Here is a 14,959-nt window from a genome sequence, read left to right on the forward strand (position 1 = left end):
GTCCCTTAAAATTAATTTGCATGCTTAAATACCATCCTGTGAGCACAATAGCACCACAGGGACTACCGCCATTGACGTTTTAAATGTGTACCGAGTGTGAAAGATGAACAAGTTGAAATGGCTGGAGTTGAAAAGCCTATTTAAACATTAATTATTCAACAGAACTGTGTGAGGAGCCCAAGAGCCCTTGAAAATATTCCTGTTTCACCCCTCCCCATCAGACTCTCTGAACAAATAAACAGAACACAAAAGAAATCATTTCAGAGAAGGGGCTTATATCAGTATTTACAAACACTCTTATTAACTCTGCTTGAAGATCAGGAGAAAACACTCAGCAGCCACAGAACATCCTTTATTGTGCTCAGAGCAAGGGAGCTGCAAGATCCTTTCTGCTGCTCAGTTGCCTTTTAATTCCTTTCTGCCATTCTCCATTTTCTCTCCAGGTAAGAACAAAAAGCTACTTGTCTGTTGGTACTTCTGAGGCAACTGCCAGAACACTTGTACACAGCAAACACCCCAAAGTAGCATTGTGATACAGTGAAATAGGGCTGAGAGGAAACCTACTGCTTTGTCATCATTTGCACAGAATTCCAGATGCCTCAGACAGGACACAGAGCACCACAGGGCAGAGCCAGGGATCTGAGCAGCATTCCAGGCTGTGCTTAAACCACATACATGTCCCCACAGTTAAAGGAGATGGGCACTGTAGTGTGGTTTCTTCAGATGAAAACAAGTTTATGGTCATAACATACATCAGCTGACTGTCTCCAACGAGATTTCCATGGAAACACCATCCCCAAGGATGCTGCCGCGTTGACAGGGTGCTTTTGGAATGCTGACAGTGAGCAGCACAGTGAGCAGGCAGATGAATTTCAGCTGAGTTCACCTTTACATATTGGAAGGGTGATCCATCTTTCTCAGGGAACACACATCTTTCTAGCAGGACATACTGGATACACTGATAAACATCATGACTGGAGTAATTATAACCCTCTGCTTCTCAAAACTCTTCCTATAAGTTCTAATAATTGCTCTTTCCCTGAAAATGAGGAATCTCTATATCAGTAATTGGCTATCACAGGTCCCTGTACACTGTAAAAAGATTGCCATGCAGGAAGGGATCAGGCATGCAGGAGTATGGGAGTGTACAAGGCAGCTCATGAGGTGAAAGACAAAGTGTATTCAAATCAGTAAGTAACATATAAAAGGTAACTATGAAAAGGAATGAAAAACTGCAAAACCTGCTCTGGTGGAAGGTGTCCCTGCCTGAGGCAGGCCATTGGAGCTGGAGGAGCTTTAAGGTCCATTCCAACACAAATCAGTCTGGGATTCTATGAAATTTCCACTCTGGAATGTTATTCTAACACTTGTATGAGTTAATGAAAGGTCTTTTGAACCCATCCCTCCCCTGCAAATAAAGTACTCCAGGACCCCTTCACATTTGCTCATGTGAAAGAAACTGTTCGGTCAAGAAGCCTTGTGGTAGGCTGCAGAAAGGAATAACTGCACATGTACAAATAAAGCTGATTTACACCTATGAAAATGCAAGTGTTCTAAAAGCAAGAAACCTTTCTGTACAGCCCACCAACAGGTTTAGTGCCAGAGGAAATGCAAAGCAGACAGCACCATACAGCCTGTGATACAGCACTTTATATGAACAGATATTCTATATTATATGTATGTGTTTTGAGAAAAAACAACAATTACTAACATTTCTATGCAATGGATATTTTATAGGTAACCTAAAATTGTATCTGACTTGCTCATTTCCTTTCATGTTTGAGGCCTTAAGGATTTCAGAGCAATTTGGGCTCATGCTGTCAGGGAAATGTACTCCAAAAAAACTCCACCTTTAAACCCCTCAGACACACAGGTAAAGCTGTGATACATACAGATGTCTCTATCATTACTAATGTAGGAAGTGAATTGCAGTGGCCTGGCCATTTTGGGTAAGAGTGAAGAAACTTAATAGACAGAAATTGCGGTGGACAAAATTCCTCCTTGTCCACCCCAGTTCACTTTGACACTTCATAAACCCCACCCAGCCAGGAAAAGCACTCTGCTCAGAGCCTCTGGAGTTGAACAAGTCGTTTTGCACAAGTGAGAATCAGCCATTTAGCAGCAGAATCTGCTGATGCTTCCATTTTGCACAATTAAGAGACAATGTCAGTGGAACAGAACATCAAGTTAGGAGGATGACCTGCAGCTGTTGCCTGCCTGGCAGCAATGTCTGTTCAAAACAAGAGATGCTGCCAGGGAGAGAGACGTCGCTTTGCTACAGGCAGTGCTCTCGCTGGGGACAAGCGTGTCAATCCAGCACACTGCGGTGGGTGACGGGTGCGTGGCCACCAAGGAGAGGACCTATAAAATCAACACTATGCATGCAGTCAGAGCAAATCCTTCACATTTCCAGACTGGATCCTAGCATTACCCTAATCCCATCTCTGCTCTTTTAGCAATAGGGGGATGTCACACTTGTTATTTCTCCAAATGCAAATATCCCAACAAATCTGTGTGCATTTCCAAGCAACTCAGCCAGGTCCTGCAGGTTTAAGATAACAGTGGCAGTGTTACCTCAGGCTGAGGAAAACAAACAAGGAGTTGAATCCCCACTAGGATGCTGAAGAGCTAAAATGAAGTTTTCCCCCATCCCCCTTCCTCCCAGTGACAATCTGATGCGCTGTCACTGGCAGCTAAACTCTGCTACCCTGAAGGGCATATACCTCACTGTAATTCCAAATTTAGCTTCGACAAGATTTACAATAAACATGAACAAATACATTAAAAAAATCCAAACATGCCAGGAAGGATCAAACAAACCCCCAGAGACACAGAAACAGTGTCATGAGCTGCTGTGAAACGCTACCCCCCTTATGGGGCCAGGATCTTGCAGCACACAGCAAATAAAAGCTAACAGAAGAACGAGCAGAAGACAGAGTAATAAATAGTTTGGGTTTTAGCTTTTATTTTATGCATTGAACTGAAAAGCTAATATGATGCATTGGTGTTGCAGTTAATTGCACTGTAACCATTCTAAAGACATTAAATACATTAAAAAAAAACAAGGTCTTTTTCTGTTTTATGGGTATGAAAATGGAGCTAAGAAGTAGATGCACCCTCATGACTAAGAGAGCCCAAGGATGAGGTTCCCCACTCCTTGTACTTACATTATAGAGGGGGATGGCCTTCATCACTTTGTACTGCTTCATAGGGTCCATTTTATACAGGTGTCGGTCCGTAATGAAGATTGCTCTGTCCTCCACCTTATTAAAGCGATTGACCTGCAAAGCAGCACATCTTCAATCCCATTGATCACTGCAGGAACATACAGAGTAGAGCTCTACAGCAGTAAACATACCAAACTCACACAGCAAATGCACAAAACTCCCAGAGCTCTTCAACAGGTTTTCTCCACTGATTTCCAACCAGTGAAAAGGGAAGAGGGATCCTGTAATCCCATTTCATAACTAGAGAAATACAGCATTCCCAGGGTTACCCAGCAGAGCTGTTGGCAACCTGGAAGATCCATGTCTTCAATCAACTGAAGGACAGATGCTTTTCTCTAGCAGTGTTCAAACTTATCTCTGTTCACCAGCAGACACTAAGCCCAGGCAGATGGCTGTTGCTCCTACATTGTGTATGTGCCTTCATAACCCCAAAAGCACGATGCTAATAAACCACTATTCCCACCTTATGGAATTAGTGTGGTTGATTACAAAAACAGAACTGGAAGGAGCATGTTATGGCAAGAAACATGCGGCAGTTTCATACCCTGGGGTCACGCCTTTGCTCATATCTCTTTTCTAACCACTGATCATTTCAATTCCCCCCTTCCCATCTCAACTCATTCCAAATACTCTCTCAGGCTGTCGGTACCACTTGGCTCCAGCAAATGGGATTCTCACAGAGGAACACACATCTCACTCACATCCCAATTCATTTGTCCAGGAAATACTACACCAAAGGAGAACCTTTGATGCCATCTAGACTTTGAGCTGCCCTAAGATGTCAGGTACTGAATAGGCGCAAGGCAAGACGCAAAGCTTTAACTAGTGAGAAAGTAGGACACGAAGTAGAAATTGTTTTCCACTTCAGGCAAAACTGGAGTCATCGGTTTATCACATTCACAGAGAGAGTTATTAATCAACTGAGATGGGTAGACAAGGGTGAGACATGATGAGGGGAGGAACATAAATAGGATTTTCCTAGGTGAAGGCAGGAGACAACTGGAAAACTTAAATATTCTCAGGCAATAGGCAGCAGAGTGACAAAGTTCAGAACTGATAAAGGCAAAAAATGCAAACTGGAGAGTTCTATGACAGCTTTAAATTAGCAGCCCAGGAAAGCTAACTGCAGATGATTTTAGACAGCTCCGGATAGATCTTGGCATAAACATGTGAGGCAGCTGAAAACAAGCAAGGCATCAGCATGGGGAATAATGTCCTGGGTGAGATGGTCTCACTGGGAATAGTGTGTGAAGCACCAGGATGGTGAACGTGGAGGAGACTAATGGTTCAGAGAAGGTGAAGAACATGACTGAAGGACTGGAAAAGCTCACAGTAAGAGATGCTGAATAACTGGAGTTATTTTAGGAAGCTGATGAATGGGAGGAAAAAAAAAAGAAAGGCTATGGAACACTGAATGGCCCAGAGGAAGAAGGTGACCAGTGTCTGGTGCCACACATTGGGTAGTTTGAGCAGAGTAGCACAGGCTCCTCACACTGTAATTGGGGTGAGCAGCTTCCAACACACCATGTTCCATGTCTTGGGAGTTTAAGAAAAGGCTCCTCCAGTGTGTGGGGCTGTGACCTCAGAGCTGATGCTGTGACCTCAGAGCTGATGCTGTCCCACCATGCTTCCCACACATGGCTTTTTTTAATTTATTCTGAATATTTAAAGAACCTGACAACACAACCTGTTCACTGCCGTGATCCTGTTTGTTGCTCCTATCTTCATCACAACATCCTGCCTGTTGTCCATGTCCAGCCCAGATCCCCTCATGACAGACAGTTCAGACCATGCAACCAGAGCCCCCCAGCACAGGAGGACCCATCCTGGGGCCAGGAAGCACACACAGCCTTCACAAGACAATGTAATGTTGTAGTACTTCTATAAGCTTGTTTTAAATTCTACTTCTTGTGGTTATCCACCGTTTTTAGTGTTCACACTCAGCAACAAATTCAGCTGAACAGCTACAGAGAGGTACCAAAGGGGAAGGCCAGCAGCTTACCTCACCTGAGAAGCAATTCTCACTACTCTACAACTCATGTCCTTTCCAGCTCTTTCCAAGCCATTGCTTCTGGTGCCTCATGCACCTATGGTGTATTTATGTATGCCATGAGTTTAGAAGGAAATTGTCATGTTGGGAAGCAGCACAGAAGAGATTTGGACAAATGCCATCACCATTTCAAATGCCACTACTCTTGATTTTGTAGGAGTGGAGACAGGCCTTACGTCCTCAGATACAGCTTCCACCCTTGTGGAGACCAGCCCTTACTGGCATTGTGTGTTCTGCACCTTCTGGGCATTTTTTATTTATATCTTTGTTGATCCAAATGGGAATCAGCCTTATTTTAGCTTCTCGACTAGCTGATGGGGGAAAATGAAACAGGAAAACCTTCAAATGAGCTTTTCAGGTCCCTGCCTGGGTCCTCGAGACACTGCAGGGGACTGGCTTTGGAAAAGATGGTAATCTCAAGGGAGCTGGATGCCACGAATGACAAGGGAGAAAGCAGGAAGAAAATCTCCCTCCCCTCCAAAAAGAGAAACTGTTGTTTCCTTGGTAAACCAACAAAATCCGGTGGTACACACAAAATACTCATTTGGTTTCCCAAGGCAAAACCCATGAAAGTCTCCTTTGAAAACAATGAAGAGCACCGCAATGTTCAGGAAAGATGGATTTTTCCACAGGCAGAGATGACCTGCTTCTACTATACCTACCAGAGAAAGCAAGAACACACACCTCCCATCCGTGAGACTTTCAAGTCTCTTCACAGCCCTTCTACAAGAGCTATATAAGCTTCAGTCCAAACACATTCATCCGTTATTATTCACCTCAAGCTGTTGAAATGAAGGCCCTGTGCTCTCGAGCTAAAGAAAGTCCCACCAGCAGTTCCCAGTACTTCAAGAGTAGCTCCCTGGCTGGCAGGAGGTGGTGTCACCTCCTTGACTTAGAACAACGCTAATCATCAGCTACAAAAAACCTGTCTCAAAGAATTTAATGGTTAACAAATATCGTAGAGGTCATAAGGTACGTTCTAGACATAAACAGGTTTAAATACATGAACTCCAGGCTTAGCTTGTGTCTATTCCAACTGCCCAATGCTTATCCTTTTAATGCCTTTTCAAAGGAAGAGGTATATTAGACTGCAATTATCTGAAAGACGGAAGATGGAGACTCCCTTTGCACAGAATCACATAGAAAAGACAAGGGGTGATGGGCACAAGTTACTCCTGGGGAGATTCCAACTGGAAACAAGAGGAAAATTGTTCACAATGAGAATGATCAGCCATTGGAATAAGCTCCCCAGCGAAATGGTGGACTTCCCAGCTTGGACACTGTTATGATTCGGCTAGACAGGTTGCTGGGCCATCTACTCTAGGTCATGCTTTGCCTAGGAACATTGGACCAGATGATTTCTGAGGTCCCTTCCCAAACTCCCCAAAAGGGAAGAATTTAGCAATTGGAAGAACCTTCCCCTGTAGCACAGCACCAAAGGCTGACCCTCAGACTGCTGTTACTTTTGGGGTAAAAGACAGAATGCCTCAGCTTGTATTTTTGACTAGAGAAACACCTTTGCTTCAAAAAGGCAGCTCAAGATAGAAACTGTTTTATGTGAAGAGCAAAAGAAGGTTAACGCTGTTCTCAGGGTAAAGACTGTGCTCTTGTAGTCAGAGCACGGAGTCACGCACAGGCTTTGCAACAGTTTTCACTGTTGCTTAGTCTGCAAATCCCATGTTCAAATTTAAGGCATAATAGAATACCTAAAGCATTGGTTGGAAAGTGAAATGCTAATTCCTGAAATGCCAAATCTTTGTCCTGTTAGCTTTCGAAGTTCAGGATTGTTTGTCTTCTACCCTTTGCTCACTTCAGGCTTGCCTGGATATTTCTTGTCCATACAAGAAGGAAGGCAAATGGTTCACTCGAACAGCTATTATATCCAAGCATGGATTTGAAAGGGATCATTTGCTTTTGAGTTTAAACATGTAAATGGACTGAAATTGCCAGGCTTACATACATCATTAAAGATCCTATAAAGTTGCAGACATGTCCTCAACAGCAACGCTGAAATGATTCTATTTGCTGGTAGAGAGGTGCTCCTACTGATTCTTTAAGGCCATCATTTTCCTAAAGGGGATGTTGTATTTTCCCAAAATTTAGTTGTATTTTTCTGTCCAGAAAACACAGATCATTAAGACCAAAGACCAAGAAAAGTATTAACGACTTCAAAGACTTGGACACAATCGGGTTGCGGATGAGCAGCAGTTCTCAAGGCCAGGTTGGATGGGGCCTGGAGCAACCTGCTCTAATGGAGGGTGTCCCTGCCTGTGACAAGGGGTTAGAACTGGATGAGCTTTAAGGTTCCTTCAACCTAAACCAGTCTGGGATTCTGATTCCCCCCATACCAACTGACCCATCACCCACCTTTGCTGATGATCTCAGAGGTATCCCTAACCAAGCAGACAATGGGAGGATTAAGCCTGACCTCTCATAGAAGAAAGTGACCAACAATTTAACCTTTAAAATATCAAAAAAGAGACTATAAACCACACCAGACTGCAAGTCCAGAACCTCACAGTCTCTGCAGCATTTTCTGATTTCAGCTGAGCTACACTTTTTAAGCACAATAGGAAGCTGAAGCTTTCTTCCCCTCTGAATGCACTGAAAGTACCTCTCAGGCTCAGGAAGAAATCTCATTTATGGTAGGTAACATCTGTTCCATCTCCAAGCTGCTTTTATTATGGAAGTGCTGGGACACCAATGCAACAAGTCCCAGCAGAGAATGTGTTTTTCCAGCAAAGTAACACAGTACCAGGACAGACAGAACAAGGCCTGTTTGTGTGCTCAAGTATCTTCACATATCACAAGCAATAAAACCCCACTCAGACACTTGCCTAAAGGCAGGAGCACTGTGCTTGCAGTTACTGACCAGGACAAAGTATGGATCTGTACTTCTGAAACCTGCCTTCCCCTACGCTTGCACAGGAGACAGTCCTTCAGGGCTGATTCAGAACCAAGCGAGAGAAACAGAAAGACTTAAAAGCCTCAGAGTTGCGTAACAACAATCAAAATGAAACTCTCACACCACGTACATGTATATCATACACACAGAGCCTGAGAAATTCCCTTCCCTGGCATTCCAAACCCATGCAAATCAACAACTCCTATGATGGCATCTTTAGGAAGTGAATACTGTATTTTTCCAATTACTCCAATTTATCTAGAGACAGCAACAACCTGGACCCAGTTCATTCAATGCATTAGAAGATGAATTATTTTGTTTTCAGCCTGAAGTGAAAAAAGGCAAAAATTTCTCCTGTATCTCCTTGTCCCTAATGGAACAGTAAGAGATTTCTAATTTTATATGCACAGAAGCAAGCACCCTTTAGTGCAATAGGTTCCAGGGTACATATCCATCATAAAATCACTGACACTGCTCCTTGAATCTGCTTTGAACTGCTGCCTGTTAAAGCATCTCCAGGATTCCTTCCTCAACCTGGGCTTCCCAAGGTTTCACCTCCATCACAAGAAGCTTCCCCAGGCAGCCCATGTGCCTGCAGACCACACACATGCCCATTACCTTGCGGACGTGACAGGAGAAGAGAACGTTCATGTACTTGTCCTTCCGTTTCAGCTCGTTGGCAAGAGGGATAAAAGAGCCCATGGTCTGAGGGTTGTCTGGATTCTGGAAGAGCAAAGACAGGCACGTAACTCTTCTTGCTCACCACAAGTAATTGTGTTACATCCCTGCTGGCCCGAGGACTGCAACTGCAGTAGCTTGTCCAAAGGCTTCCTCCAGCTTCTGCCTCATCAAAGAGCTGCAGAGCATCTATTTGCTTTCTGAAAGAAAACCCTGAACAAAACAAACTCCTTAGAGGAAGGATGGAGTAAAAGGAAGCAATGCAACCTGCCTAGAGAGAACTTCTTTATTCCTTTTCATTTTATGTTATCTCTTAATGTCCCATTATATCTTATCCCTTATTATATCTTAGCTTTACATTGATTTCTTCCCTAGCTTTAGCCACTGAAAGGCCAGCTGATGGCATTACTCATCATCTTTTCATGCTGCCTGCAATGCTTGAGCTAGGCTCAGCATTCAGGAAACCCACTCCTAGTACAGTAGAAGTCAAAGATTCTGAAACTACATAAACCCATTTACAGAGGAAATTTCAAAGTACTTCTCCCCCTTCAAGAAATCAGTAGTCACTTTTCCAAGTGGCAGCCATGCAGTAGCAGTGGCAAGAATAGAATCCCAGAATCCCAGACTGGTTTGGGTTGGAAGTGACCTTAAAGCTCATCCAGTTCCAACACCCTGCCATGAGCAGGGACACCTTCCACTAGAGCAGGTTGCTCATTTCCACCCTTTTAGCATCCTAAGCCCCAGCTACTGCACTGATCACTTCACTTGGACTCACCAGGGCGATGTAATTCCCCTCCCATGCTCTTTGTAAGCCAATATCAGCTCTGTGACCCTTCAGCACTTCCATGGCAGCAACCTTGGCCCTCAGTTGAGGTAGGACTTCTGGTGGGACGCTCCGGATGAGTTCACCCGCTCTCCACCTGCCACAGAACACCTGAATTAGTTCCACACTGTACCACATACTATGGGGACCTCTCCCAGATCAGCACAAGAACAGCCCCAGCCTACCAATGTCAGGGGGAAATGAAGTCCTTCCATTGCATTCATAAAGGTGAGAACGACAGTTACCATTTTAGTCACATAATATCATCTCTGACTCCTAACAGATTTGGCTGGTACAGTCCCCATCCCATACCCAGAAGCCAACTACTGGCACATCTGTTTGCAATAAAGCTCTTGAAAGCCCAGTTTTTGGGCTCATATACAACACTGTTCTCCTTTAATAGCTGAATGTGGCCCTACAATTGAAACCTAACCAGCTGTAACAGGGAACAGGGCAGGGCAGCCCATCCGTTACTCCATACCACACTCCAGCCTTCAGCAGCAACACCAGGTCTCCAGGATTAATGCTATGGAAAGTCTTTTAGCAACACAAATGTTGTAGTTATGGTAATTGAGCTTATTCTGGAAGCAGGTAGGCTGTGGATGGCTTTCAAGAGACAGCTGGGGAAAAAAAACAAGGCTGACTTGATCTAGTGCTGGTGATAATTCCCCTTCAAGCAGATGGCTGGACTGGAGATCTCTAGAGGCCCCATCCAGGCAACATTTCTCCTGTTCAGCAACTTTCAGAAGTTGTCTTTTTTCAAACTGGAATTGTAACACCTTTGCCTAAACTTACCAGAGACAGTCACCAGCTTTCAGATATTAGGTTGTAATAAAGGCATAAAATACTTTTATTTTATAGACTAGAAAACGAGTGGACAGGGGAATATTGCTTATTCGACTGCAGAAAAACACTGGCTTACTATAAGAATTCGCCAGGAAGTCAAGATTCCTTTTCTGCTCCTCCTCATTTAACAGCACCAGCTCCTTTCTTTTAAAAGCAACCAGAAAGGGGCCAATGAAGGAAATACAATGCCCATCCTGACTAAATCTTTGAAACAGAGTAATTACTTGTGTGGTCAAGGGTACCAAAAGCCACTGACATCTTCATCTGTGACATCCAGTTAATGTTCTTCTGTCATTTTTCCAACTTTCCTGGAACAAGCAGTAGCTGTTCTCTCCTCTAGGTTAGACTGAAAAGACAAGAGGTTCCCTTTGTACCTATGGTAAATGGTCTGAAGTGCCTCTTCAAACCGGCGCAGCACCTTGGGTGGGGTGGGCCATGGCACGTGCTTCCCATAGTCCTTTATCTGCCTCACATTGTGGAAGCGCCGGGCAACCTCCCGGATGTAGGACTTCACTTTGTAGTGGCGGTAATACTTGAGGATGGTGAGGGCAGCCTTTGTCCTCTTGTAGCGAAGGCGAGCCAAAGTCCCCCTCCAAACCTGGGAGCAGAGAGAAACACCTTTAGCAACGAAAGGCAGGGTAATTTTTCCTTTCTGTACTCCTATTCTGCTGAAATCCATCAATATATTAGTTTTATTATCAAGAAAGTGACCTCTCTGGGTCAATCAAATGCAGTTAAAACGTCACTGAAAAAACACTGTCGTGTACCCAAAAACAATTTTAACTCTGGTTTAAAAAAAAAAACAAAAAACCAACAAAAACTGCTTTGAAAATATTTTGGGAAATATCTATTCAGGCCGTGCACTGAAAAGCAGGTAAATAGGCAAATAATACTACGGTGACATCCTCCCAGCTTGCTGCATGCAGAGCTGCTGCGAGTCATCCTTGTGCCTGAAAAGCACCACAGGCAGAGAGCACCCATGTTATAAGAGCCTATAGGGAGACGAAAAGAAGAATGGCTTTAACCTGCCAGAGGGGAGATTGAGATGAGCTACAAAAACCCTCTCCAGCTTTCTTGTTGGCCCCTTTAGGTACTGGAAGGTGTGGACTGGTACTAAAAATCTCAATACTACATGCATATAAAATAATATGTAACATTTCCTTATTTATTCTTTGAAATAATTGAACAGTTTGAGGGAAAGCAGTATCCTCTGCATCACACATGCTGTTCTTAGTAGTCACTTTTAGCACACTCAGTTGTAACTGTGGTTTAGTTCTATATAAGTTTCACATCATAAAGAGACACAAGAACTTTGACATACAAAAGGCATCAGAGCTCCTGAGAAGCTCAGGGCTTCCTGAAGCCACAAGCTAAAACCAACTTGCACAGGGCAAAGATTTCACGTGAAGTGCGTGAGGCTGATTAAAATCTAAGCACTTCCAGGTCTGAGGGCGGATATATAAACTGTATGAATGAGACTGAATCAGCAACTAGGATAAAATAACTGGAAACCTAAAGAGCACCAAAGTAATTTGTGCCCTTTTTAAAAGAAAAGGGAAGATTACTTGGATTACTTGAGACATTTGAACAGACTCAAGAGTCACTGTACCTCAAGGAAAGTGTGGTCAGTAAACAAGATAAACTGGGTAAAAACCTACTGCCAGCTTCTCATGTTTCCATTTATTAAGAACAGAAAGGAGGAACAAAGGGTTCCAGTGGTAGCTGAGCAGTCTTCTGAATGTTACAAAGGAGTTCAAGACAAAAACTGGCATGGTAAATTTGTGTAAGCTGTTGAAGGCTTTCTAGAGCTTCACTTCTGTCAGTGATCCCCCAAAACATTTTGAATCGTTTTATAGATACAGAACAAGGTCTTGATTTTGCTTCCTGGTGCTGGAAGCAGGCATGCTCTTGAGGAAAGGCTCTTGCTGGGGTTATTCTTTACACCAGTCAGACCCCTGGATAGCAAAGGCACGGTAACAGATCACCCCGATGTTGTATCAGCTGCATCGCTGCAGAACTTGGCTTCCCAGCAGGAAGTGTCACAGTTACCCCGAACACCAGCCTTCCAAATCCAATTATCCAGCCGAGGCATGCCCCTTGGCTGCATGCGAGCACTGCATTGTTCATGAAAAGCCTGCCCTCAAATCAAGTTGTCATAACTGGATAACCTCACTCCGAGTAAGGCCCTTCCCAACAGCCACAATAGCAGCGCCTCCCAGAGACAGCCAAAGAGAAGAACAAACCTTGTCCCAGAGAATGGGGTACAAATAGCTTTAAAATTGATTGTTTTCCTGGCTTGGTGTTCTCCTTTTGAAGCCCAGGCTCGTCTGTGCCCTCAGCAGCTCACATCCCTGCCATGTCCCCTCCAGAGAAAATATCCCCATAAAAACAATATAAGAGAGGACGGAAAACAAGAACATGGGCCCTGCAGAGCACAGAGAAAACCAGCAGGCCAGCCTGGAATGCTGAGATCACCTTGCTGTACTTCTTCCATGGCAAAAGGGATAATCTACATTTGACCTAAATGCTGCAATCTCTGCGTGTGGGGAAGAAAACCCACCCAGCATACAAGTGAAACATATGAGGGAGCAAACAAACACCCAGGATGCAGCAAACAAACCCAGCTTATCTAAATTAAACACCAGGGTTATCTTTTCTGAGCAGTTCTGCAACTAACTAAACCTTGGAAAACTATTTCATGCTCTCTGGAACACGGCACACCTCCTCCCACCGGGCCTCCTTCACAGTAGCCTGAGCTGCTGCGTGATCAATATTTCATGCTGCCCTAGCACAAGCTGCCCTCTAGGCATCCAAACTGCAAGGAATAAACCAAAACCCAGCTAGAAATTCAAACAGGCGTGAACCTTCCTGCACAGCTTTAAAGGAGCTCAAACAGGAAAGGTTATGAAATATTTAAGTCAATAGTGCAGTGCAGAAGCTGCACTAGGGCTGCCCCAGGCTCCTTGGAGGCACTGCACTCTAACTGCTCAAAGCTGAAGCAGGCTTTAATCAGACTATTGATGATTGCCTTTTGAAAGGAGTCACCTCCTTGCATAGCACGGATAGGATGGAGCAGCAGATGTTCACCCACAGCACCCAGCACCCTGTCCACCCATGACTTGTGATCTGTGTTTTCCCAGTTCAAACCAGTTCACATTCCAGCAAAGGTCTGAGGCAAACTGGTTTAAATCAAACCCTCCCCATTCTCACAGATCACATTACAGAGCACGTAAACAGCGAGTGGGAAGAGCTGCTTCGTTTACTAAAAGCTATTTTCTATTTTCACATGACTCAGCTGAAAAACCTTCATTCTATAGCTCTGTTTAAGAGAAACAATATTCCATAAGCCAGGAAAGTGAGAAGGGTCCCACTTGGAGATTAATTAGATTGTACTGAACAGGACGTGCCCAATAACACACAAAGGAAGGTGTTGTGAGCAAGTGGCACACGCGAGCCCCGTGAACGCTCCTGCCGTGCTGCTGCAGAGTCACTGGGCTTTCTCCTGCAGCACCTTCTGCTGCTCTACAGCGGCTGCAGCCAATGTGCTGCTGCTCCCACCCTCCTGCCAGGCCAAATCTGAGCTGCTGCTGCGGCTCAGCCTGAAAGCCTCCAGAAAACCCTTCACCACCCTACTCATGTGAGTTTCCAGGTCCATTTGGTGCTCCTAGCAGTGCTCTGTTGGCAGTACCCCACTGTCCTTACAAAGGGCACTCACCCCATGGCTCCATCGTGGTGGCACTCGACAGAGTATCTTGCTGATAATGAACAGGGAAGGAAGATGCTGGGAGAAAGGAGGTAGCTTTAGATGAACAGATGGAGAGAACTACCAAAGGGAAGTAAACGTGATGACCAGAACAACACTGTTGCTATTAGAAGGCAGGAACCTTCTCTCATCCCATGAAAACTCCAGGTACAGTTTTTCATGTTGAAGATGTCAAATACAGGTCATTTCACCATCTTCAGTGTTTACTGCTGGTAAAGACCACAAGAACAATCAGAAGCAAAGAACAAACTCCAAACATGGAGCATTTAAGTAAGCTAGGACACTTCTCCATGGGAAGAGAGGACTTGAGAAGGGATGGGGCAGACGTCCATGAAGCCCTGCATGAGTGGAGGCAAGCAGCATGGGAGAAGCAGTCCATCAGTCTGCTGAGGGATCAGCTTGGCCGTAAAGCAACTGGCACTGTCAACACAGGGGATACATGCAGCTCTCCATTTTACTTGGTCCTTCACAACACCCACTGCTGCCCTGGAAGAAGCAACTTCTCCATGCCAAAACCTCTCAAGATCACAGCCTCAGTTCACAGTACAAATCCACATGGAATTATATACCTATTTCCACTTATGTTCAGAACTTCACAATTCCCTCGGGATGGTCAATGCCCCGAGTCTGGATGACAAACACATTGCATCACCTTTTATTTGGGTCA

The 14,959-nt window shown here is 44.5% G+C and overlaps 1 protein-coding gene across 2 annotated transcripts in view; it reads right to left on the reverse strand.

Annotated features, from left to right (window-relative positions):
* The window catches only part of MYO1D (myosin ID), a 112,117-nt gene that overhangs the window by 39,786 nt on the left and 57,372 nt on the right, over positions 1 to 14,959 (reverse strand). For both annotated transcript variants that reach the window (XM_061477555.1, XM_061477554.1), the window contains 4 exons: positions 10,904 to 11,127; positions 9,636 to 9,780; positions 8,801 to 8,905; positions 3,168 to 3,281 (listed from right to left, as the gene is read on the reverse strand). In XM_061477555.1, the coding sequence (XP_061333539.1) occupies positions 3,168 to 3,281; positions 8,801 to 8,905; positions 9,636 to 9,780; positions 10,904 to 11,127 (588 nt within the window). The remainder of the gene's footprint in view (positions 1 to 3,167; positions 3,282 to 8,800; positions 8,906 to 9,635; positions 9,781 to 10,903; positions 11,128 to 14,959) is intronic.

The sequence above is a fragment of the Pezoporus flaviventris genome, unplaced genomic scaffold (genome assembly GCF_033815535.1).
Source record: "Pezoporus flaviventris isolate CSIRO_AGI_PZ_B2104156 unplaced genomic scaffold, CSIRO_AGI_Pfla_v1 ptg000107l, whole genome shotgun sequence".
Lineage (NCBI taxonomy): Eukaryota > Metazoa > Chordata > Aves > Psittaciformes > Psittacidae > Pezoporus > Pezoporus flaviventris.